The 25,585-nt window shown below is 47.8% G+C and overlaps 1 protein-coding gene, 1 long non-coding RNA gene and 1 other non-coding gene across 4 annotated transcripts; 2 read left to right on the top strand and 1 right to left on the bottom strand.

The window, feature by feature from the left end:
- The first annotated feature begins 847 nt into the window (after positions 1 to 847).
- Etnppl (ethanolamine-phosphate phospho-lyase) lies at positions 848 to 19,282 on the top strand. The gene is made up of 13 exons (XM_063260618.1): positions 848 to 1,072; positions 3,483 to 3,601; positions 3,694 to 3,853; positions 5,882 to 5,956; positions 9,250 to 9,340; positions 10,367 to 10,483; positions 12,403 to 12,485; positions 13,002 to 13,227; positions 14,291 to 14,445; positions 15,860 to 15,949; positions 16,144 to 16,274; positions 17,450 to 17,517; positions 18,749 to 19,282. Exons 1-13 carry the CDS (start codon positions 930 to 932, stop codon positions 18,866 to 18,868), a joined length of 1,578 nt encoding a protein of 525 aa, XP_063116688.1. The 5' UTR covers positions 848 to 929; the 3' UTR covers positions 18,869 to 19,282.
- On the bottom strand, positions 10,371 to 25,046 carry LOC106027281 (uncharacterized). Of its 2 annotated transcripts, none has more exons than XR_010051411.1 (4): positions 24,857 to 25,046; positions 21,257 to 21,420; positions 10,646 to 20,690; positions 10,371 to 10,531 (listed from the first exon to the last, which is right to left on the bottom strand). It is a non-coding gene; the product is annotated as an uncharacterized LOC106027281 (long non-coding RNA). The 2 variants fall into 2 exon arrangements; XR_001200864.2 differs by having other exon boundaries at positions 10,477 to 10,805; positions 16,122 to 20,690.
- On the top strand, positions 23,955 to 24,062 carry LOC111756280 (U6 spliceosomal RNA). Its single transcript, XR_002790775.1, has one exon. It is a non-coding gene; the product is annotated as a U6 spliceosomal RNA (small nuclear RNA).
- Positions 25,047 to 25,585: the final 539 nt, after the last annotated feature.

The following is a 25,585-nucleotide window of genomic DNA, read 5'->3' as shown; positions in this document are numbered from 1 at the left end:
TTCCCCGCTGCCCCTCCTCAGACGGAGATGGGGAGCCTGCTCCTCGCCTGGACCCCGCTCTAGGTCTGGACACCACGGAGGAGCAGGCCCCCCGGGCCTGTGGGCCGCTCAGCACTGAGGGCTGCAGCAAAGGGGATTCTCCGCGTCCATGGCAGCCCTGCAGATGTGATCTGTGTCACCACAGTGACTGCAGAGGTTGGGAGCCACAAGGTGAGCCCAAGTCCACCTAGACCACAGAGAGCCGGGAGGTGCAAACGGACCTCTCAAAGACTCCACTAGGGGCCGCGGGTTCAGCTCAGCAGGCATAAGTGCCTGCTTGGCAAACTCGAGATCCAGAGTTCAATGCCCGGTACCAAAAAAAAGACTCTACTAGGCAAGCCACAAGAACGTGGTAGACGTTAGCCATGGAATTTTGCTTGCTTGTTTTTGAGACAGGGTCTCACTAGGCAGTTCAGGCTGGGTTTGAACTCGCTATAGCCCAGGTCGGCCTCAAACTCACGGGGCCCTCCTGCCTCAGCCTCTTGAGCACTGGGATGGCGCGCAGTGCCACCACGCCCAGGGCCGGCTGTGGAATTATTCATGGACACCCGACGCCCTGGCACACCGCTCCCACTGCGAGCCAGCTGCTTCTCTGCAGGCTGCACTGGGCGGTGGTTGGTGGGGACACACAGACCCGCCGGTGGCCGCCAATGCCAGACTCTGAAGCTGGACCAAGAAAAGTGGGAGAAAGAATCCAGGAAGAAACGGGGGGCGGGGGGAGTCCCCCAGCCCGGAGGAGGTGGCAGAGGCGGAGACAAAGTCAGGAAAACACAGCCAGGCTGCAGGGCACGCGGGCACACGGGGCGGGGAGGCCCGGCCGGGCGGCACCGCGGGGAGGGGCCTGGCCACGCCAGAAGCTGCCGCTTAAAAGGGGGTGGCCCGGCTGGGCGATGCCACGGGTGACCTCGACGCCAGGGCCAGGGCACCCCCGGGGACAACGGGGAGCCCGGCCAACGAGACAGCCGGGCACCGCCACCATGTGCGAGCTGTACAGCAAGGAGGACACGCTGGCGCTGCGGGGCAAGCACATCGGGTGAGGGGCGGACAGGCGCGGGGAGGAGGCGGCCAGGGCCGGGGGACGCGCTGGAGGGAGGGCAGCCGGCGAGCGCGCGCCACTGGGGGCGCAGTGCGCAACGCGAACGCCGTGCACTGCGCGCCTGCTTCTCACCTACACCTGGAGCTGGGGCGCGTCCCATTCCCCACCCCCCCACAACGCCCCCCCCCCCCAGCCTTCTATCCCCAACCCCCGGGCGCACAACTGGAGGTGCTGACCCAGGGCTAAGGCTGCAGGAGCTGGCGGAAGGCTAGTGATAGCTCGGCGGGAGGGCTAGCAGACAGGCGCCAGGACCCAAATCCAAAGCTTGAAATCTGTGATCTCAGATTTTTTTCCCCAGTACTGAGGAGTGAACCCAGGGCTTTCGCACCGAGCTGCAGCCCCATCTCTTCTTACTTTTTGAGACAGGGTTGTCACTAAATCGTCCAGCTTGGGTTGGAACACGCAATCCTCCTGCCTCAGCCTCCCAGAGTGCTGGAATGACAGGTGTGCACCACCCACCGTGCCCAGCTGCAGAAAAACTTTTGAAGCTGGCTGAGAAAGCCAGCTTGTATTTAAAGTGAACTTTTCCCTGAATGCTTGGAGGCAGCCAGGAGGAAATTAAACCACCTTGTTGGAAAGCCACCCCGGGACACGCTGGTCTGCCCGTGTGCCCTCGCCTGGCTTAGTCTGTCCCCTCATAAACAACTTGGTAATGAATGTGGCACTCTGGTCCCCCAGGAGTCCCCTACCTGCTTGACCTCTGTCACATTAATTCTCTCTCAGGAAAGTAGAAATAAAAACATTCTCCTTTACAGGCAGGAGAAGTGAGAATAACAGTGTGTGTGTGGTGGCCAGGTTTCATTTTACTCAGTGTGACAGGAGTCTCACTGTGTGCCCAGCCTGGTCTCCCACTCTGGGCTCAAGCCATCCTCCTGCCTCAGCCTGCTGAGTAATTGGGACTGCAGTGTGTGGCACCGTGCCTGGCTTCTGGTTTTGAAAACGATAGCCATAAATGTGAACCCTGATCGGGAATCTAAACTTGGCGGTAGAAGTCAGTAGTTGAGTTTGAGCCAACCGATGTCATCACTAGGTGTGTTTTACCTGGTGATGACGACCTACATCACGGGCTGTGACTGCAGCATAGGGACAAAGCCCCGAGCTTGTGACAGCTCCTGTTCCATCCCCAGCACTGCAAATAAACAAAATAATCATCAGTACACACTGCAGCCACGCATAATGGTCATACTGAGGCTTCCAGGCGTTTGCGAGAATCAAAATACTTTCTGAATAGTTACAGGTCAACTTAAAATGTTAATCTCTAAGAACCCCCCCCCAAAACTATCACTCATATTTGGAGGGTTCTTTTATGTGTGCAAAACCACCAAAATAAAAACAAGCATTCACTGTGTTAGTTCTTAAATACCTACAGAACCAAGACCAGAAAGCTTTGGGATATTCCTGTTGCTAAAATTTACACTCTGAACATTCATCCAAATAACCAGAAATATGGATGACTTTTTGTTTTGCTCAAAAAGTGAAAGAGAAGGACTCTTGAATTTTATTATTTAAGATGGAAACTTTAAGCTGGGCACAGTGGTGTGTACTTATAATCCCATCCCTGGGTAGGCTGAGGCAGGAGGATTGCTGTGAATTTGAGGCCAGCTTGGGCTACATAGTACACAACCTGGTCTCAAAACCTAAGTGAATGAATCAAACAATAAACATAAGAACGGAAACTAGGCCTGGGGTGCAGCTGGGGAGACCACTTACCTAGCATTTGCAAGGCCTTGAGTTCAAGCCCCAGCACTGCCAAAGAAATAGATTGTGGAAATCATTATGAAAACAACAATGAAAATTATAGAACCAGTGCAAAACTCTCCTGTCGGACCTCTCAAAACACACAGCAATGAAAACGTTCTACAGAGTCCCTGTAGCAGTTAATTTGAAGTTTTCTAGATTGAAAACAGTCCTGCTCATTTCTTTATAACTGGAAAGAGACAGAGGAAGACACCACCAGGTTTCAGATGCTGGTTTCCTGGCAGCTGGGTAACCGGGCCAAGCGTCTTCATTTCTCTGCTCTTCCATCTCCTCACGCATAAAACCTAAAACCCGCAAAGCTATGGATCCCTTTGCCCTGGGCTCTCCAAGGGTTAAATGAGATACTATCTGTAAAAAGGCTTCTGCTAGCTAGGACACCTCAGAAAGAGCAGCTCTGCTTTTGGGGGGAACAAGATCTCCCAGAGGGCGGTGAGGGGTCAGTCTGGGGCTCCCCTCCGATGCAGGGGCTCCCCGGGAGCAGGCGGGGTCACAGCGGGGTCACACGCGCATGCCGGTGGCGCACGGCGGGGGGCGCACGCGCGGGGTGAGCCGAGCCCGGCCGCCGAGCCCCGGTCTCCGCCGGCCCCAGGCCCTCCTGCAAGGTGTTCTTCGCCGAGGACCCGGTGAAGATCGTGCGCGCCCGGCGGCAGTACATGTTCGACGAGCGCGGCCAGCGCTACCTCGATTGCATCAACAACGTGGCCCACGGTGAGCGCGCGGAGGCCGGGTGCGGGGCCCGGGGCCGGGGCCGCTGCGGCCAGGCGCTGAGCCCGCTCGCCTTGCTCTGTCCCTGGTCCCAGTGGGGCACTGCCACCCCGAGGTGGTGCAGGCCGCCCGCGCGCAGATGGAGCTGCTCAACACCAACTCGCGCTTCCTGCACGACAACATCGTGGCGCTCGCCCGGCGCCTGGCGGCCACGCTGCCACCGCCACTCCACGTCTGCTACTTCACCAACTCGGGGTACGTCTTGCCCTCTGCCCGCTTGCTCACCCCCACACCAGCTGCTTCCAGCCTGGTGAGCACCGCTCCTTGGGGGCCTGGCCTCCTGGGCCTCCGGGATCCAGGGACCCCCAGATCCTAAGGCAGCGGAGCAGCCCAAGAAGCCATTGCCCAGACAGAGCTTGCCAAACACCTCGGAGAGGCCAGGAGCAGCAGCCCAAGCCCCTCAGCCCTGCAGTACTCAGGAGGCTGAGGCAGGAGGGATCCTCATGCTGCAGGTTCTAGGGCAGCCTGAGCTAATAGTGAGACGCTGCCTCAAAGAACCAAATATATTTTAAAAATTATCAAGGACTTTAGTACATAAAGCAAGCTACTAACAAGCTATACTTCTTGCAGGATTTTTTGTGACAGTGTCTCTTGGTATGTAGTTCAGGCTGCCCTTGAACTCACTAAGTAACCTAGGCTGGCCCCAAAGTTATGATGAGCCTCCTGCCTCAGCCTCCGGAATGCCAGGATTATAGATCTGAGCCACCAGGCCTGACTCTTTCTGTAGGATTTTTCATCAGTTTTTTTATGGAAATGGGGCATATTTCCTCAACACAAATACAGCAAAGAAAGAAAAAAGGAAATTCAAGGATATAGTTTTAAATTCCATGAATTCAAATTATCATCTCTGCATTCTATGACGTTATACAGATATTGAAACGTGTGTTTTTAAAAATACATCTGTTATGATGTGAAATCCAGCAATATTATTAATCTTTGTTCAGAAGGATTTTAATCTAATAAATTTAGTTTAGTTAGGTCTCAACATAAATAAAGATATGGATAAATGTGTATATGTCTAAGTGTATAGGATTGATAGCCATATTACTTAGCTTTTGTTGGATAGTTGAACTGTTTGCAGTCTCGCTGGTTGAATTCCCATTTATATGTTCCACTTGTGTATCTTGAACAACTATTTGTGGGGGCACAATAAGTATACATCAATTAGTGATTTATTACTGTTTATTTCTTTTCTTTGAAAGTATGTACTATTTCTGCCTGTTTTCTATTTTGTCTTTGTTTAAATAATAATAATAATAATAAAATACATCTCTAAGGGCTCACCATGCTTGAAATGCAGCTTTATTGGGGGAAAGTTTTATATATACAATATGAGCAATTCCTATTTTTAAATGATATATTTTATTATATTCACTATTAGAAATTCTCTGAGTGTTTGCTTGTATGATTTCCTCTAGTTTACTTTTCCACAAGACATTTTAAAAGCAAACATAAAACCAGGATATCACTTTTCTCTCTGTAAAGCACTGAGAAGATATTTTAGGACCTAGCATTGTTATAAAGCATTCATGATACAGTGTCACATCTTCATCTCTAAAGAGCCCTAAACTGTCAAAGAGGGATTCATCCCCAACAGCACTGCCCAGCAGAGCAGGTGTCACAGAGCAGTCTGGGCCAAGGCTCAGGCCTTGGGCAGAAGCCTGGCCCTGCCCGGCCCTGCTCCTGCTCCTCCACCTCCCTGGTGCTGTCTCCTAGGCCGGAAAGGCGGAGCCTGCCTCCCACAGGTGAGAGGAGTGTGAATACAGGGAGCCGCTGGGCTGGGGCAGGGACCGTGGCTTCGGCCTTCCAAGCAGGTGGTCTGTAGACTCTAAGTGCAGTCTTCATTCCTGGAGCAGTGAACCCAGCAAAGCACTGTCTGGCGAATGGCTCCTCTGGCAGTGGGGCCTGGGCAGGCTTCTCTTTGTCCTCAAAGATGACTCGGGCGACATGGCTGTGACTTTTATTGGGTTTCTTCTGTTTGCCTCCTTCCTTTTTATTATATTTTTTAAGCACTTTTTAAAACTGTATGTATGTCCCAGTCTTTAAAGCAAACACCTAAGAAATTTGTCCTGGTGACTTCAGGGAGGTGAGGTTGACCAGGAGGCCGCAGGTTCGTGGCCATGTGCACTGCCTCTGAATGAATGTCAGTCGCCTTACAACTTTGGTAATCAACATTGTAGATGCGATTGTCACACTGTTCCTCCCCACCCTGCTTCCTCGCAGGTCTGAAGCCAACGACTTAGCCTTACGCCTGGCTCGGCAGTTTCGGGGCCACCAAGATGTGATCACCCTGGACCAGTAAGTTTGGGAGCAAGATTTCCAAGCAGGAAGCCCTTGAGAAACAAAACTGCACTGATCCCAGCCCTACTAACCCTACCTGCACAGCGGGGCAGGTATGGGATCAGCGTTTTTAATGCTATATTAAGGCCCTGCAATCCAGAAGACAGCAGTCCTTCCAAATCCAGTGCCTCTCCAGGGTGTGGGGTGCAGGACCCCACTGCTCCCAAGCTCCAAGCCGACCTTCACATACCCTTTTTTTTTTGTACCGGGGATTGAACTCACGACCTCACATTTGCCCGGCGAGTGCTTACACCGCTGAGCTAGATCCCCGGCCCTTCACACACTCTTGATTGTACCTCTGTGACATCCACTAACTCAACCCTTTTTTAAAGAATAATGTCACTTACTTCTTACAAATCCAGGAATTCACTCCATGATTATGACTGTCCACTGTAATCAGTTTTATGGTAACCTAAACTTTAAATAGAACCAACAGCCCAGGTAAAATTTAGTACTGGCAGTATGAACAGTCACGGGTAACCTTGCTTCTCAAACATTTTAAATAAGAAATTTGACGTGTGTCCTTACATGGGAAGTTTTTTAAAATTTTCTTTGGTCAACCCTGCACCCCACGAACCTCAGCTACACAGGAAGGACCTGAACAAACGCCTTGCCCCTGCCCTCTAATAGCTGCCTTTGGATCTGTGCGGTGCCTGTAGTAAGTGGTGCCCCCATGGGCCCCGAATTTGCCACCACAAACAGTGCGGGCTTATCACATGGCACCTCTGTAGGTCGGAAATCCAAAACAGCTCTGGCTGAGCTCAGGTGAAGGTGCTCTTCGTGGAGCCCAGGCTCCTGCTGTCCCCTCACCTCTTCTGTCACTTATGGGACCTGCCCGGATAGTCTCCCCGAGGGGACCGCCATCTGATCCCATCCACAGAGTCCCCTCTGCCTTAAACCTAAGCCATTGGGAGGTTCTGCATCTGAGGACGAGTGTTTCTGGGGAGAGTCCTGCGTTCTCTTTGATTCACATCCCCATGGGCTACAGACAGTGATAATGGTACCTAATATGTAGCTTTTATTTTAGAGTCTGCATGAAAAATACTTTAGGTGTGTCTGTTTTCATTTTTTAAATTGCTACAATTTGCCTCTTCCTGTTTCCACCTTGTGTCCTCTGCATATGTTTTGAGGACCCTAGGGGATATTCTTCCAACTCAGGGGCGCCCATGAGAAGTAGTGTGTAAGCCATCTGTGTGAAAAAGAGAGGTAGCTCACATTCTTTGTCACACTGCATATGCGAGGTCCAGGGCGTGTTTCATCCCTACAGTACAGCTCAGATCAGACAAGCTACTTTCCAAGAGCCTGGCAGCCACAGGCGGGAGCAGCTACCACAGGGCATCTTGGAGCAGTTCTGGCAGAGCCTTCCTTGAGGCGGTTGCCATGGCTACCACCAAGCAGCATGAGCACCCTTCCCGCGGTGCCTTTCTGAGAACTTCTTAGAGGTAAAGACCCGGAACAGGGTTGTCTTTGGAATGGCTGTACCTACAAGTTCATGAAGGGTCCCCTTTTCCACGTCTTCACCAAAAAGCATCACATCCTCCAGCTTTTTAATTTTTCTACTTTTTGCCAGTGTGATAGTTACAGTGAATTGTCTCACAGTTGTCTGATTTTTCCTTTTTCCAGTCACTACTCAGAGCACCTCTCTGCGTGTTTTTATGTTTGTGTGGTTCCCAGGGGCTCCTGCTCACGGCCTCACCCACTGTCACTCTGGCTTTTAGCCTCATCTTGTGGGCTCCTTGTAGAGTCCGGATTGGAGGAGCTCAAGCTCAAATGCAATCTAAAATCCTCTGGGAAATATTTTCACATGCTACTGCCCTGCCCTCTACAGATCATCCAGAGAGAATCTCTGACCCAAGCCCAGCTTTGCCTTTTGTGAATCTCCCAAGCGACCCTAATACGCAGGCAGGACTGAGAACTACCCTTTCAGGCATTGATCCCCTTTGCTTTGAGATATTGTAGGTGCATCTTTCCAATTGATCATCTTTTAACTTTGTGCATGACATCTTACAACGATTTGATTAAATCAAATAGATAAAATCTCCATCTTGTGGTTCGGATTTTCTACATTTTTAAAAAATTATTTCTCCCGTCATGCCCACGCCACCCAGCCCAGAACACAAGGCGGGCTTCTGCTGCCTCTCCTTGGTAATCGGTCCTCACGTGGAACCCACACAGAGGCTTCATCACCATCTGCACGTCAGCGCATCTCGGGGTTCTCTCTCTGTCTCAGCGGGCTCTGCCTCCTCACTCTGGTACTGAGCTACTCTCGTCCCCAAGGCTTTGTAGCACACTGTAACCTAGGGCAGGGCAAGCTCTTTCTCTTTGCATTATCTGTGAATGGGTCTTTTATAATTCCCTCTCAAATCTCTCACTTATGTTTTTGGGCAAGAAATAGAAAAAAGAATAAATTCCAGAGTCACTTGGTCACCTCTCAATCTGAGTTCTTCTCAAAGAAGCTTCCATTCTTTCCCAGCTAATATTTCAACTAATATCTGCAACTCGGCATCCTTTAAAACCCATCACACACAGAAACAGTGAGCATTCTTTGATGGAGAGCTGTTTTTTTTTTCTTTTTTTTTATTTAAGGAGAAAAGAAAAAAAAATAGTGAAGGGGTACAAGTTATACAGATTTACAGAAGAAAAAAATGCGCAGTAGGAAATCACTAGTTAATGGATTACATATTGCCATCTTAGAAATAATTGTTCAAGTCACAAAATTAAAGCTTGTAGAGTGGACATTCCAACAATGATACTGCAAACAGTTCTGTTCAATGATCCAATAAAACTCTGTGCTGTTTTTAAAATGTGTCACCGTACTAGCTCATGCCTGTAACCCCAGCCGGTTGGGATGCCAAGGCAAGAAGATCAGTTGAGCTCAGGGCTTCGAGGTGACTCTGAGCAACAGAGTAAAACTGTTTAAAAAAAAATTTTTTTTTTTTTACTAGAATGTAACTGTCAAATACATTTGAAAATTCACATGTGAGGTTTTTGTAGGCAATCTGTTTTAGCAATGGAACCTAAAGAAATTGTGTGTTTCCCTCACACAAAAGAAATGGTCCATGAGGACACTCAGCTTCCATGTGCTTTATTATATCATAAAGGGCAGGCTCACTGTGGGAGAGCCTCAGCCATGATGCCTGGCACCAGCACTGAGAGATGGATGTGGATGCGTCACACACAACACTGTGTTCCGCATAGTAGAAGAATCTCTCTCTGTGAGCAATTTTAGTTCCTGTTCTTTTGCTTTTCAGTGCTTATCATGGTCACCTATCATCTTTAATTGAGATCAGTCCATATAAATTCCAGAAGGACAAAGATGCCAAGAAAGAATTTGTACACGTGGTAAGTCTCTTAGAGGGTGCCAGTCAGAATATGAGCACTGGGAGGATTCTGGGGAGAATCCAGCACCATTCTGTCATTAAAATGAAACCGTGTGACATAAAGCCACAGCACTGGCCCCAGGTCAACGTCCAGACAGCGTGTGTTCTAACGTCCACCGCTGAATTGGTTTAGTTGCAGAGTGTTTTATGCTCAGCTGTTATTTCATTCATCTTGCTCCTCGATCTTCAGTGATGTTTCCTATCACTGATGTCAACTTGAAATCAGGGTTAATTTGAATTTGTGTGACTGCTATAAAATTAATCTGCTCTCTGCCAGTGTAGTGAAGCTGTTATCACTGAAATCTCTAAAAAGTTCACCATCGCTGCATATATTGTTACTGTATAGATTTATGAAGTCAAATGAAGAAACCAAGCAAGTGGCTGAACCAGTGAAACTCATGTGATGTGTCTGCGTCAGTGGAGGGCCAGTAGATTTTCTTAAGACAGTCATCAGGACTGGCTTACTGGCTCATGTCTGTGATCCCTGCACGAGGGAGGCTGAGACAGGAGAAACACTGCAAGCTCAAGATCAGTCTAGGCTGCATAGGAGTTTAAGGCCAAACTGAGCTCCACAGTGAGATCCTGTCTCACCAAAACCCTTCCCCCCTCCCCCTGAAAAAGTACCTTCTTCAAGACTTTAAAGTCTAGCATCAGTGCTAAAGTTTTCTGAATGATTATAGTGTGGGATATGATTAATAGGTGCTGGTTCATTTTAAAAAGGAACACAGTTTCCATTCACAGGCATTTTGAACAACATGATCATTTTTATTGATTTGAATTTTATGTGGCCAGGAATAAAGTTTTGATTTAGAAGGGTCTGGGAACAAATCCAAGCTCCTGTTCCAAAATCAAAGCTATCAGTTCTTCACAGAACTCAGAACTGTGGAGGGAAAAGAACAGAGGAACCCAGGGCCGCCCAAGGTGACGGCCACCTTTCCACCGTGGCCTTGCGGGGAGGCATGAGGACCCGCACGCTTGCTGTTGGCAGGCCCCAGCTCCAGACACGTACAGAGGGAGGTACCGGGAAGGCCACCCGGACCCTGCGGGAGCCTACGCAGACGAAGTGAAGAAGATCATTGACGAAGCCCACGCCGGCGGGAGGAAGGTCAGTGCCTTGCGAATCCCGGAAACGGCTTTATAAGATGGGTTGAAGCTGTTGCAGTCAGTGGAGAGAAGAAAAAGGATTAGACCTAAATTCCCTCTCTGGTCTTCGCTGGCTTGTTTCACGAGGTTCCATATTTCACGAAGCGCATGACTCTGGCTGTACCTGTGAGGCAGTCCACAGCGATCATCCTGGCAATGTGGTCACTGTGCCCGTCCCGTGCTGCTGGCCCAGGCCTGACCTCCCAGGCAGTGGGCAGGAGCAGAGTGGTGTGGGCAGGGGCAGGGGCGGAGATGAAGGATGGGGAGAGCAGCTGCAGGCAACGCTGTGCAGGGGGACGGGGCACTGGGTTAATGGTCAGCAGGGAGGCAGGGCAGCCGGCCACTCTCCCAGACCTCAGGGAGCCAGCTGCGGCCCTGGAGCTGCTACAGCCTCGCCGGGCTCACTTTGCAGCTGGGTAAACCAAGGCAGAACGCTGTCTCCAATCTAGGCCTGGATGTTTGAAACAGAACCAGAGTCCAGAAATGGGGGAAATGGGGGTTCTGCTTTTCAGTCTTCACAACTTAGTGATGTCCCATTCCCAGCCCACTCCGGGTAACCAGTGCAGATATTTCGTGCACCTTGATGATGCCTTGAAACTAGCTTGTGGTGTAGATAGGGCAATTATTTAAAAAAAAAAAAAACCACATGGGAATTAAAATGGTTTGCTTTTTCTAGTTAAATCTTTCTGTCTTCTTGTGAACAGAAACTCACTCACATTCCCTGTTGCTTCATTTTCTTGTGTTTTCTGTCTTCTTCTGTGGTGTCTCTGTGCTGATCTAAATTTAAAGTTCCCTCTTCAGAAATAGCCCATATTTCCTTAGGAGGACAAAAAGCCACGCTTTCAGGAGAACAGCTACAGTACCAAGATCATTCCCACTCTTCTGCCAACACAGGCTCTGTGCAGCTTTTTGGGGATATTAGCACTGGTTCTTTCTGGGGTTCATGCTGCTGGGTTAGTGATGCAGACAGCCATGAGCCATGAGCTTCGGACCAGGAGATGTGCTGGCAGAGCCACAGCGTCTTACATGGAAACCTCGGAGTCCAGTGCCCTCATTTCATAGCTAAACACTAAGTATCTAAAAAGCCAAGGATCTCTCCCAAGCTAATTCACCTGTTAAAATAGTAAGCATTAGAACCTGGTTCTCTCGATTTCATTTTTATGTTGATTTTCTGGCCGGCCTTGAACTCACTATGTAGCCCAGACTGGCCAGGAAGCCGCAGTGCTCCTCCTGCCTCGGCCGCCCAAGTGCTGGGATTAGAGGCGTGTGCCTCCGTGCCTGGCTCTGGATTCCTTATCCCACCGTCTCCTCACACTTTCTTTCCTCACTTCTGTGTACCCATTTCCTACTGCTCCTCCCTTGACCGCTTCATCTGCACTCCAGGGCAAGCTGCCTAACTGCAGATGTAGATTTCAACCAGGGAGAAACCTAGAAATACAACCGAGAAGCCTTACGAGGTGGCCAAACCCTCCCATGCCTGCCTCAGCTGTCCCATCTCACCACGCGGATAAACAGACGCCGAGGTGATGCCTTTGATGACTTCACGATTCCTTAGAGACTCTTAGCAAAGACGACCCGAATTCCAGTCTTCCTAGGTTCCTCCTGATTAAACTACAGCTCTTCAATGGTGGAGGAGAGGAGAGGGCGACATTAATGGTGGAGGAAAAGAGTCGCCCTCTCTTCTCCTCCATACACCCTAGAATTCCAGGGACAAAGCTTTAGGTCAGTTCTATCTCCAGTAGAGTCAGGTTTCTTTCTAATCAAAGGGACTTCTTGCAACCCACCAGAGGATCTAGTCACATTTAAAATGACCCGCTCTGGAAGAAAGGCTCTTCCGATGAGCGAGGAACTAATGGACTCTGACCCCGTGTTCTCTTCCAGATCGCTGCCTTTATTGCTGAATCCATGCAGAGTTGTGGTGGACAAATAATCCCCCCGAAAGGCTATTTCCAGAAAGTGGCGGAGTATGTACCTTGATGGGACACCCTTGGTCAGACTGAGGTCGTCACTATGGCAGTTCCGTAGGGCCACGCTGGGGCCAAAACGTGGGAGTACGGGGTGGGAAATACCCACTCCTGAGCTCCTGCCACCTCAGAACTCTTAGATGTGCCCCAACCTACTCCAAGAGTCACCAGAGACGCGACACAGAGTCCTGTAGAGGAGCCCTCACCTGGCATCCTGTCTGATGGGCTGGTTCTGAGCCTGACCCAGTAGTAAACACTGGAAGATGAACTCTGCCAAAAACCACTCTTCACACAGCTCACTTTAAGCAGCACAGAGCCAGGCATTGTAGACTGCACACCACCTAGAAACCACGTGATTGCACTTGTGTAACTCGGATCCAGAGTACTAGAATGCTTGGGACACAGGTCAAGGCTTCAGGTTAAAAGCTTCTTTTGCAGTTTTCCATAGGCTGTATCACTGTGGCCAAGTTTGGGGACTCTCAACCCAAAGCCACGGAAACCCCCTTTGCCTTCCAGACACGTCCGCAGAGCAGGGGGCGTGTTTATAGCCGACGAGGTGCAGGTGGGCTTCAGCCGAGTGGGGAAGTCCTTCTGGAGCTTCCAGATGCACGGCGAAGACTTCGTCCCGGACATCGTCACCATGGGAAAGCCCATGGGCAACGGCCACCCTGTGGCTTGTGTGGTGACAACCCAAGAAATCGCGGAAGCCTTCTACCGCTCCGGGATGGAGTATTTCAATACGGTAACCGGGGGTCTACGACTTTAATTCCAAGAGGGGGCGTAATGCATGTCCTTACTGTGACTGTTTAATCCCCAGTGTTGTACGCAGTTAGGTTCAGTATTGCCGAATAACCATCCCAAAACCCTCGCCAAACTGTGGTCTAATCAGTTCTGTCCTATCTGGCACAACATTCCTTGTAATTTTTTTTCCTTTTGTGTCTTTCTCTTCCTAAAATAATCTCATTCGTTTTTCCAATGATAAATGATTATCTTACCCAACCTTGGAGATTATATTTTCACTAATAAACAATATGATCTTTGTTTCATGTCCTGTTTAAATTCTCAAAACACTTTCAAAGTGTTTAGACAAGCTGGGTGGGGTAGCCCACTCCTGTAAATCCCAGTACTCAGGAGGCTGATGCAAGAGGATCACTGCAAAGTCAGGACCAGCCTGGGCTACAAGCCTGAACAGCATAGTGAGACTTTATCTCAAAAAGACAAAAAAAAAAAAAAAAAAAAAAGTTTAGACAATTTAGTCCTATAAATGTTAGACAGCTGTCATAAGTGATACTAAATTTTTGTCTTTGGGAAATTTCACTTGCTTGGTTTTCATCCCTGAAGTTACAAGATTTGGGCTTGGAAAATTTATTAGAGCATAAGCTCTAATAAACACAACGTGTAACAGAGAATAGTAAAATTCAAATCTAAAGACACAAATCATTCGGAGGAAATCCCACTGTTCAGCTACTCTCACTACCCTTCAAGGCAGGCAGCTCTGTCCTTCCTCGCTAGCCCATAACGCCCTTCCTCCCCAATGTTACGTGTTTAACTTCTGGCTTGGCGAACCAGCCAATGCCCGAATAGCCCTGCTAACGCTAATTTGCATAGAGAAGATAATTGGAAATTGTTTCGATCATGAGGGGAATAAAATCATTCCCCACTCGACATCTAAGAAACTAGTATCCTAGGAGGAATTTTTAGGAAGATTGTATTTTCACTTAGGTACGTAAGAACCAAATTTCTCATGGAGGAGGCAACATCACTAATGCAATGGCTGGGTTTTGTCATTGGTCTTTTCCCTGCAGTACGGAGGAAATCCAGTATCTTGCGCTGTGGGTTTGGCGGTCCTGGATGTAATTGAAAAGGAAGACCTGCAAGGAAATGCTCTCAGAGTGGGAAATCACCTCACTGAGTTACTGAATAAGCAGAAGGCCAAGCATGCGTTGATAGGAGATGTCAGGTACGTTTACCATGAAGCTGCCCTCTAGCCTCTCACTTTCCCAAAGTTAAGATGGTTTATGTTTTACCTTATAAACTTCACATATAAAAGCTAAATCTAGGAAACACTGAGGAAGAAAGCAAAATCATCCTTCATCTAGAAGCCACAGTAAGAGGTGGTTAGCATTTGGTGTTCCTGGCCAGCACACATTTTCTTCTTCATAAAGCTAGCATCGTTTCAACACTGAGAGGTGAGAAGGAGAAACTAAAAGCCACTCTACGTGACCTGTGGAAAATTACTTAAAATGTAGCCTAGGAAACTGACTTTGTCATAGCTATATAAACATATGTACATAAGTATCCTGAAAAATCAAAGGTTGTCTTGAACCCCCTTTCTTTTATAACTGAAAGGAAAAAAATACATTGTTTACACATGCCAGTCTGATTTATTTTTGAGTATAGTTACAAGTTGCATCCATTTCCCTATAAAAGCCTCGAGTTTATCCTTCTTTATAGCTCAGCAGTACTCTACTGTATAAAAATGCCATTATCTTTTTATCCATTCCTCAGTTGATGGCCATTTGAGTTGTTTTCAAGATTTAGCTATTACAAATTGTGCTGCTGTAAACATGGGTGCTCATATATGGCTGTGGTATAATGCTTTTAATTCTTCTGGGAAGATACTCAGAAGGAAAATAGCTGGGTGGAATGGAACCTCTAATCCTAGCTTTTTGAGGAATCTCCACACTAATTTCCACAGTGATTGCACCAGTTTATACTCCCACCAGCAGTGAAGCAAGGTTCCTTTTTCACAACAACCCTGCATCTGTTATTAGTCCATCTCTTGAGGGTAGCCATTCTTTCTGGGGTGAGAAAGAATTTCAGTGTTGTTTTAATTTGCATTTCTTGAATGGCCAATGATGTTGAACATACTTTCATATATTTGCTGTTTGTATGTCTTTGCCTGAGAAGTGTGTTTTCATCTCAGGTGCCGATTTTTGAATTGGGTCTTTGAATTTCGGAGGTCTGATTTTTTTTCCAGTTCTTTGTACAGTCTAAATAGAAGTCTTTTGTCTGAGGGACAGTTGGCAAAAACTTATTCCCAATCTGTGGGGTATCCCTGTCATCTTGCCTTGAAATCCTGTATCACTATTGCTATGGGTTCTTTTTGCTGTTATTATTGTTGTTATATGTTTCTTTAGTTTGATTTGTGGGGGGTGATCTAGTTTTTTTTTTTCTCTTTAAAATTAAAAAAAAAAAAACTTGAACAAAAAAGTTGCAGAAACCAAAAGCACCTGTAAACACTGATCGGCCTCCTGGACTCAGTAGTGTCAGACTTACATGGTGTCACACTCAGCTTTGCAGGGCAGCAGGGGACAGTGCGAGCTGCTGTGACAAGGCAGAGTCCCCAGCAGGTCTCTCGTCCCCTCCCCCAGGGGTGCTGGCCTCTTCATCGGAATTGACTTAGTGAAGGACCGCGAGAAAAGAACGCCCGCCACTGCCGAAGCCCAGCACATCATCTACAAGTAAAGCCCCTGCCCGTCTGCCGGTACCCGGCCCCTCTGAGAGCTTGCGTTCCCTCCTCTCATCTCCCCAAAGATGAAGATCTAAGACACACGCAGTTGCCAGCCCTGGGCTTGCAGAATGTGGGAGTCTGGATGGATGTCCTGCGTGTCGGTTATCATTTGTAGCACTCACGTGTATTTCCTGCGTCGACCAGGATGAAGGAGAAACGCGTGCTGCTCAGCGCTGACGGACCTCACCGAAACGTGCTCAAAATAAAACCGCCCATGTGCTTCACTGCGGAAGACGCCGAGTTCATGGTGGAGCAGCTGGACGCAGTTCTGACAGGTGAGTCCTCCGGTGACACCGTCTCCTTGTCCTGTCCCTGGGCTGCACCCCACCCCAGCCGCTCCCCAGGGCCGGGGACATCGCACTGCTCACAGTGGACGTCAGGGTGTGACTTCTCACTTAGCAACAGAAGCAGAAAGCAAAAATATGAAACTTAACTGGGATAATTAGGGTACCTAAAGCCACATCTGTGTATCATGAACATAGACAGTACTACTTTTTAAAAGGTGAAAAGAAAAAGAAAAAATAAGAAACACATCTACCTTGCACCAAACATTGTAAGTCTTGCAGAGTATAGCATTTCAGCATTTTATCAGTAATAAACCTGAAATGGTTTTAGAAAAAGTTACAGGCTATTGCTTACCAATTTTTAACCATATATAGAGTCACTTGACTCCGCATTTTTAGTTTTTAATTTTTTCTTTTAAATAATGTTTATTAAAAGATTTATCGTATTTCAGTTTAAGTTTGGGGGATTTTTATCATTCAGAATTATAGTGTACTGAAGGAATTTATCACTTGTTAATTCATTTTATATGATTTTTCTGCCAGGAACATAAATTGGATTAAAAAGATAAACACTGTAAGGATAGTGACATCATGAATCACTACTGAAATGTTGGATCGTTTTTTGTTGTTACATTTTTGAGACTGAGCTTCTCTGCTGGCGAGTCACCTTCTGGGGTTAGGGCCAGGAGCCAGAAATGAGTCAGTCACTAGGTCACCTGGCCCGGCAAGCACTGGAAATTGTGGGTCCCCTGGGCGCCCGCTAGCAGGTGGGAGCATGCAGGCTGGGGCTGTGTCATGATGCTGGGCCAGCACAGGTCAGAGCTTGATGGTAAAGTGGACAGCGGGCGGGGCGCCGAGCAGAAGGGGGAAGAGAAAGGCCCGGCTGCCACGTGTCCGGGGACTGACTCCTCATCTTGAACGTGTTGATTGTTCAAAGCATGCACTAGTAAAACGAAGAAAACTAAGAGGAGGGACAGTGCAGCTTTTCAACCATCGTGGTGAAAATCCCGCACGAACAACTTTAAACCTGCAGCTGTAACCACAACACATTTAACACATTCCACTTGCCTGCCTGCTCCTCGGTCAGGGTATCCCTGTCGGTACTCAAAGCCTTTTTAAGATGTTTATTTCCTTCTGTCATCTGCATGACATGCTCCTTCATTTAGTTTTAGAGGAATCCACAGGAAGCCAAACCAAACCAGTGATCTCTGAGAATATTCCACACAGAACACAGGTAAGATGGGCCACTTTCTTTTTAGGGAAAGCGTTTAAAGCTTTGAGAGTTAAAGGGAAAATGTGGATGTAAAAAGTGTCCAGTGGCCCTCAGAGCAAATGCAGCCAGGGTGGGGTTGGCTCACTGCTAGGACTGAGTGCACGAGTACATGTCCAGTGCCTGTGCCAGAGAACCGTTCTTACAGGATCACCCGTGTCACCACCACCATCATCATCATCACCTCCTGTGGCCTGCACAGAGGGCCTTTAAATGCAGACAAAAAGAGGGTGACAAGGGGCAAGCCCCCCCTTGTTTGTTTTAGGGGTTTCCTGACTCAGCCTCCAGTTCCTTCACTGTGCTTTCCATCAGCAGAGCGCTGGCCGTGTGGCTCTGGAAGGGACCCCTTTGGAAGCAGCCGGGCCTGGGAACCGTGCAGGGCCAAGTGGCCTAGTTTGCGCACCTGCTGGCATTCACGAGCAGCCTTTTCCTGCTCCTCCCGGATGCTGGATTGTGAGAAAAAGCACCCCACATCAGCAACCAGAGAGGCAACCTTGGAGAGGCTCAGTTGCATAATCTGTTATTGTTTATGCCTCTGTCGCATAAAGGGACACTCAGTGCCCAGGGCCGCCCGCGCGGCCAGCGCAGGCAGCAGAGTCTTTGCAGACTGAAAACATCAGGCTGTGGAATGAGGACAAATGCCTGGCGAACAGGACAGCTTCTGTCTCTGCACACAGCACTGACGGCTCTTGGGGTCCGTCCCAGTCTGCACTCTCAGAGCAGTTCACGAAGCCTGGGACGGAATCTTGGGCTTTACAAAGGATCCTGCAAAAAGCAGAGCTCAGCAGGGAAACTCAGTCTGCAGCTAGCAAAGGGCAGTGCACTTAGGAAATTCTGACTCGGAGTCCCAGATTTTATGCTGACATCATTGATACTTCTATTTATTTATTTATTCTACTAGGGAAAGGGTGAGATAGTTTCTGCGTTATTCAGGCTGGCCTTGAACTTACTAGATAGCCCAGCCTGACCTCTAACTCACAGCAATCCTCCTGCCTCAGCTTCCCCAGTGCTGGAGTTACAGGCAAACACCACCAAACCCACTGAAATCCATGTCTAAGGTCTCCTGAAGACACGAATAAGGGAATGGAGAGGAGGGCCTGGATGTCTTGTTTTCCAAGAGTTTCATGGGCTGGCCTCTTGGAAGAGTCCTGCCGAGGCTGGGTGGGCACCCACCGAGTGTGTTTCTGTCTTGCAGAAGTCTAAGGAGCCCCCCCAGGAGAACACCCCTGATGCCACCACAGACAATGCCCGTGGGAAGAGGAACAGTGCGTGCTCAGGGAAGCGGTTACCGCCGGGAAAAAGGCTCAAGACGTGATAGCCCGGCCCAAAGAGGGAGCCGCCAGCCTCAGGGAGCCATGCAGAGGACATCCTGCCCCATTCCATTGGTAAATGAAAGGTCACTGGCGCTAGGCGTGAACCTAGAGACACTCAAACCACATTGAGATTGTTCGGTCCACCGCTGGCCAGTTAATTCCTCCCCTGAGACTTCTGAACTTACCGAACTTATTAATTCTATAATCAAATCAAAGCCTGCAAACACAGAATTCAGTGGCAGGCTGACTTCTTGTGTCTTAATGTTTGAAATTAGACAGCCAAGGATAATAGCTTCCTTAACTTCAGGGACTTAGTGTATCAAACTACACATTCTATGAGATTTAATATGTAAAAGTCTATTTATGAACTGTAATTAAATAAAAAACAATATAAATAAAAATCACTAGAAAATCGTTTTGTTTTGTTTTTTATATCGGGGATTGAATTTACAACCTCACACTTGCCACGCAGGCACTTGTGCCACTGAGCTATATCCCTAAGCGCATTTGCAAAGCATGTTAAGAGCTGAGTGTGACAAAACCAAAACCATTTAGAAATAAATAACATGTAGCAAATATTAAACAGTGAAGGAAACCGGGCATGGTAACTCACATCTGTAATCCCTGCGCTTGGGAAGCTGAGGCAGGAGGATCTCAAGCTCAGTCTCAGCCTCGGCCATCAGCGTGCCTTTACACACAGTGCCGCACAGAGCACTTTCCTCACCCTGGAGCTGTCGTCTCCCCTCCAGAGCGCTGGCTGTAGTTGATGCGGTAAGGAAGCAGCAGAGAGCAGCCACACAGCACACACGACCCCTGCATGAGGTCTCGGGCAGAGCCTCGCTTCCCAGGGTGAAACAGATGAATGGGTTAAATAACACACGGCGGGGTACGTCTGAGTCAGTGCAGGAAAAGAGATGCACCATGAGACCATGATGTCCAGTGAAGCAACACCATGCGGGTTTGCTGCTGTGAGAAACCAGATTATACATACAGCATCAAGTAGAAGGTAACAGAAGTAGGTGATGGTCGCTGGAAAGGAGACCCAGAGATGGCAGGAGGGGCCAGGCGAGGCAGTGCAGAGAGAATCAGCTGGGCTGTGCACACGGACCAGCTCCCCACAAGGACTGGAAGCATTATATGCTACAAACACCTACCAACAGAGATTAAAGATGTAAAACAAAACAGGGGTGGTGCCAACTCAGGGCCTGCGGGGTCCATGGCGACCCCACGGTGGAGTCTGACTCACACAGGACAGGGGTGAGACCACTAGGGCACAGCGAGCTTCCCACGCCACGCTGCGGGCTGCGGGGACACTGGGGCACGCTCAGCCCAGGCCAGGTCTGCCCACACGGACGCGGGCTTGGGGCCACACGCTGTCGCACTGGGCCTGGCCCTCTGTGGATTGTGCTGCCCCGGCAGGCACCCCTCCACCTTCCGGGGGACTGTGCCTGGGACTGTGCCATCCCTAGGTCCATGCCATGCACTTGGCAGCGACACGGAGCCCCACGGAGGGCGGCTGAGGAGCATTGTGAGGCCCTCAGGGGCATTACGAGCATGTGCCGCCGTGCCCAGCCTGTACTTCTGAGAATTCCTTGCCTTGTCGGGTTTTGGGTGGGGTGGGCCACAAGAGAGATTCTGATGTGATGCGAGACTTCGAGGGAGGAGGAGATGCAGTAGCCATCTTACAGCTGAAATACATTTCCCTGACCTGCTGAATTATCCTGGGGCAACACCTGCTACTGCATCCCTTCCTTAGGGCTCCTTGGCTCCTCCAGACTTGGAGACTTGAGGTCTGTGCACGGTCCACGACAAGCACCCCCACTTCTGTAACAGAGAGAGCAAAAACATGAAACAGTGATTTTTACTTTGGCTTGTAAAACAACTGTCTAAACAGTTTGCTAACCTGCTCTTTGGCCCTCAATCCCAGAGATTCCGGGATGTGATGCTGGGGGTGGAACACGAGTTTTCATTTCTAACAAGCTCACAGGTGATGCCAATGCCTGAGGACTATGCTTTGAGAACCTCTAACACACAGGCAAGGCCAAGAGGAGAGGAGGAGGAGGGAGACACAGGTGGGTGTCGGATGACACAGTCCCAAAGTGGAATCAAAATAACCTGAAGAACAAGGGGAGTGAAGCTTCAAGAATTAATGAGGGAAGACACTAAAAGATTTTGAAATTAAAAGTTTGGGGAACAAGATAAAAAAAGGCACTCAAATATTGCAAAAGAAGCCTAAAATCCTCTATCAATAAAGGAAACAGATCACCTACCAATATTACAACCATATTGATACAAAATTAAAACCATTTTTTTGGCGGCAACACAAAAAGTAAAACAACAATGAAATAATAATTTTAAAGATCTGAAGGAAATATACCCAGATTTTATACCAAGACAGAATGACGTTTACATATGTGAACATCATAAGAACATTCTCAGGAATTCTCAGGTGGTCTGTGCACACAAAAGTCCTCTTTAAAGATAGTTTTGTCCAGGGATTTAGCTCAGCAGCATAGGCATCTGCCTGGCAAGCTCGAGGTCGTCAGTTTGCTCCCTGGTACGAAAAAGAAAAAAAAGATAGTTTAAGTAAAATATTTAAGCAACAAGAAAGAAAAATATAAGATATAGCATAAGAGACATGGAAAGGAAGTAATCAGATTTTTTGGAAAAGTTCCGTATTTCCATAAAAAGTAGCTAAAATTAAAGCAAAGGAGAACCATATATAATAAAAAAGTAAGTCTAAAACGTCAATGTATTGGTAGGGGAAGACACCAAGAGAGGTGAGATCATACTGAATTTTGGAGAGGAGAGATGTGTGTATCTGTGTGTCCTGCGTTACAACTTGAAACACAGAAATATGTAAAAGAGACAAAGTGTAGAAGCAAGTCAAGGTAATAAAATGATGAAACAAGTAATAATTAAAATAAATATAAATGGATTAAAATCTATCAATTAAAGCTCATATTCATCAAATGACTAAAAGAAAGCTTCCATATTTGTGCCATTTACAAAAGATGCAACTAAAATTGAGGGATACAGAAGCAGTAAATGTAAAAGAATAAGAAAAATACATATCAAATAGCAGCCAGAAGCCAGGCATGGGAGGCTGGGGATTTAGCTCAGCGGCATAAGCTCCTGCCTTGCAAGCAGGCAGTCGTGAGTTCGATCCCTGGTACCGATAAAAACGAAAAAGACAAAAAAAAAAAAAAAAGAAGAAGAAGAAGCCAGGCATGGTACATGCCTGTAATCCCAGCACTTGGGAGGCTGAGGCAGTAGGATCTTCTGTGAGTTACTTGGTGGGACTATAAATCAAGATAACTACCCCCAAAAAGTATACAGAACACAAAAACAAGGTAATACTGAATGCAGAGTAAAAGTTGTACAATATTAAAGCTGATATATTAATCACAACTTACTGCTAGGCCCTGAAGGGACAGCCAACTCTTAGGAGAAGTAAATAACTTCCTGGGAGTTCACCTTCCACATCCATGCAATCACCGACTGGCAGCCCTGTCCCAGGCAGCCCACTGTCCTGAGCTCTTACAGTCCCAGCCACAACTTAGCAGTTGTCACCCAAGAGAGCCCGGCACCAGGTCAGGAGGGACAGTTCCACCCTAGAGCCTGCTGGACTACTGAACTCATCCAGCTCAAACCTGCTGACCCTCCCTCCCACGACCCTTCCTGCGGATGATACAGCAAAGGGCCCCAGCCCGTTTTCCATGCTCCCTCACCTCCTCACCAACACAGTCCCCCTCGTGTGGTCCTGACCTCTCTCACATGACAGTCATTTTCAGGACTCTGTCCGGCCATACCGAAGACAAATCCCAGGTATCCAGGAGATGCCTGGACACTCACATACCCTAAGGGCTTGTTTTACTTTTCCCATTGCTGAGACCAAGCACCTGAGGCCCAAATTTAAAGAGAAGAAGGCTTAGTTAGCTCACAGTCTGTAGTAGTTTCAGTCCCTAATCAGCTGGCTCAAAGGCAGGGCAGCACATAGCACAGTGGCAACAGCTCATGAGCTCTTACAGTCAGAAGACAGCATAAGCAATCAGAGCACAGGGCAGGCGGGAAACGAGCCTCTTTTCCCTGCCTTGCACTGTATGCAGGCTGCCTGCCTTACGGTAGGCACAGTACCCACACTACCAATCCCAGCCCTAGACAACGACAATCACAAACTCCAGATTCACCACCTTGCTAAGCCTGCCCCATCCCGTAACTGCATGTGGCTCTGGGGGGACATCCAGACACAAACCATAACAGACCTATTCCTCTCCTAAGTACAAATCAGTAGAAACTTGCAGTGTGCAGCAGGAAACATATATGAGGCTATCCAAAGAGGAGCTGCTCACAACAGTGAAACCGGAACTCACAGATGCCCCTCAGTGCAGTGTAGATTCATAAACAATAGCGTTTTCAGAGTGAAATGTAATATGAGGGTGGAAAGTTATGAAGTACATTGCCACCTGGGGAAAAACCGAGTAAGACAGTCTTCATTTAATGACCAAGTTCCAGTCCCACAACTAGGTCATTAAATGAGCTGGTTGCTAAATAAAGACTGGTGTACACTACAATATTCAGAACAAAGAAATGATCAGCGGACACGCCAACTTGATGACTTTGCTTTTATTTGCATGACTCTTACTGCAGTACTGTAATGTGTAGCAGGTCAATCTACAGTACTGTACTCGACAGCACAACCAGCATCAGCTAAAGTACTGTGTAAACAAGGTGTGCTGTACAAAAACAGACACAGAGGCTCTATCTACAAGACCTACAGAACTGTATGGAAAAATAGAAAGACAGGTCTAAGCTCAAGCAACATTTTGTAAATCCAAAGAGTGTGAATGGTCATCAAGCAGTTAGGTGATTAAATGAGGAATATCTCTACATTACTAATAGAAATGAAAAGTAAACCCAAAGTATTACATATAGCACAATACTCCTACTTATAAGTTGAAAACCTATGTGTGTGCATGTGTGAGTTTTGGAACATTTAGAAATAGTCACTTTTCTTGCCTAAAAAACAATTTTTTTTTACATCTTTCTCAAAAAAAAGTATATAGAAAGCAAAACAAGGTATAGATAGTGCTTGGCTCAGCAGCACATATGTTAAAATTGGAATGATACAGAGACAATTAGCACGGTCCCCATGCAAGGACGACACCAAGATTCATAAAGATGAACACAGTGTGCTGGTTGCTGTGGATAAAAGAGGGCAGGATGGTATGATGGACAGTGTGACAGGGTTCATTGCCGTGAGCGCCAAGGTGCAAGCTCAAATTTAGGTGTCACGTTCTTAAAGATCAATTCCTTTACTTAAAATATGGAATCAAATAAGTAAATAAAAATATCATGCAAGAACCAAGATAAGAAAATATTATAACCAAGAATTTTTATGCAATTATGTGTACATAATAATAAATAATGTAAGAAATGAGGGAAAGAAGAAAGATGAGCTTGTGGATGAAAATAGGAAACCACTCACTTTAGGGGACGTGAGATCCCTGGGTTTCATGAGGGTTGGCTGTATGACCCCACATCAGATGATGCTGGAGTCCTCTCTCTGAAATGCTGTAGGGTGCAGAGGTTCCCACCTGTAATTCCAGCACTAAAGAGGCTGAGGCAAGTGGCTGCAGCAAATTTGAGGCCAGATTGGGCTATAAAGTGAGTTCGAGGCCAACCTGAACTACACAGTGAGACCCTGTCTCTAAAATAATAAGTGAGTAAAATAAAATTGCATGCTATTTGCAAAAGCCCACATGCATCCTCCCACATGCGCTACCTTAAGCTATCTCTGGACTACTTTTATAATGCCAAACAATGTAAATACTCTATAAGTAGGTGCTACATTGTATTGTTTAGGAAATAATAACAAGGAAAAAAGTCTACAGTGCTTACATCAGAGCTTTGCTCAAGTGTTTCCCCCTGTGGTTGGCTGAATCTGATGACAAGGGACCGACAGGTGCAGAGAAGCAGCCTATACTTACACCAGCACTCTGTGTCGAGCAGGCTGGCTCAAAGGCCTTGTCATCTCTCCTGGTGTTTGTCATTTCACAGAGGGAATCCACCTCCCAACAACTCTGCAGAGGAGCGAGTGTGGCTCAACGGCCAAGCGCCCGCTCAGCCAGCACCAAGCCCTGGGTTCCATCCTCAGCACAACAAAAGCCAGAAAGCAAAACCTGTGGAACAAATGAACAACACATTTTGTATCCAACTGTTGTGGTGAGGTTTGCAAGGGAATAGATTTAATATAGGACACCTAATTCACAGGATTATTTTATAATATTCACCCCAAAAGTCAAATGCAAAAGAGTGCAGAAGATCTATCCACATGCTAGAGAGCCAAACAATCCATCCAAGGGCCGGGATTCCACAACAATGTCCTGCACGAGTTCAGCTGAAGACCTAGAGCCCATGGCAATGCCCCCATGAGTCCATCTGGAGACCCAGAGCCCACAACAATGTCTCATGCAAGTCTGTGTCAAGTATCTGCACTGGGAAGACCCAAGGGTCAGCGGTGGAAGCTAGAAAGTCTGCACCAGCAGGACGAAGGGTCTGTGCCAGCAGGCTGAGGGATCTGCACTGGAGCCAGGAAGAAATGCCCAAGTTAAGGACCAGCACTCCCCTGAAAAGAACCACAGCCATACTTAGTCAACACTGAGGACCTGAGTTCCTCCGACATGTAGAACAGGCAAGTTCATATCAGGAAAGTCAGT

The sequence above is a fragment of the Cavia porcellus genome, unplaced genomic scaffold (genome assembly GCF_034190915.1).
Source record: "Cavia porcellus strain 051 isolate PalLab524CR breed Dunkin Hartley unplaced genomic scaffold, mCavPor4.1 scaffold_14, whole genome shotgun sequence".
Taxonomy (NCBI): Eukaryota; Metazoa; Chordata; class Mammalia; order Rodentia; family Caviidae; genus Cavia; species Cavia porcellus.
The sequence above is the reverse complement of the archived record's forward strand: the minus strand, read 5'-3'. Positions and strand labels throughout refer to the sequence as shown.

Excerpts from the sequence above, each read along its gene's own strand:
- Etnppl (XM_063260618.1), top strand. The coding sequence starts at position 930 with ATGCCACGGGTGACCTCGACGCCAGGGCCAGGGCACCCCCGGGGACAA. Across the intron at positions 1,073-3,482 it reads CTGCGGGGCAAGCACATCGG|GCCCTCCTGCAAGGTGTTCT; the intron begins GTGAGGGGCGGA and ends CGCCGGCCCCAG. Across the intron at positions 3,854-5,881 it reads TGCTACTTCACCAACTCGGG|GTCTGAAGCCAACGACTTAG; the intron begins GTACGTCTTGCC and ends GCTTCCTCGCAG.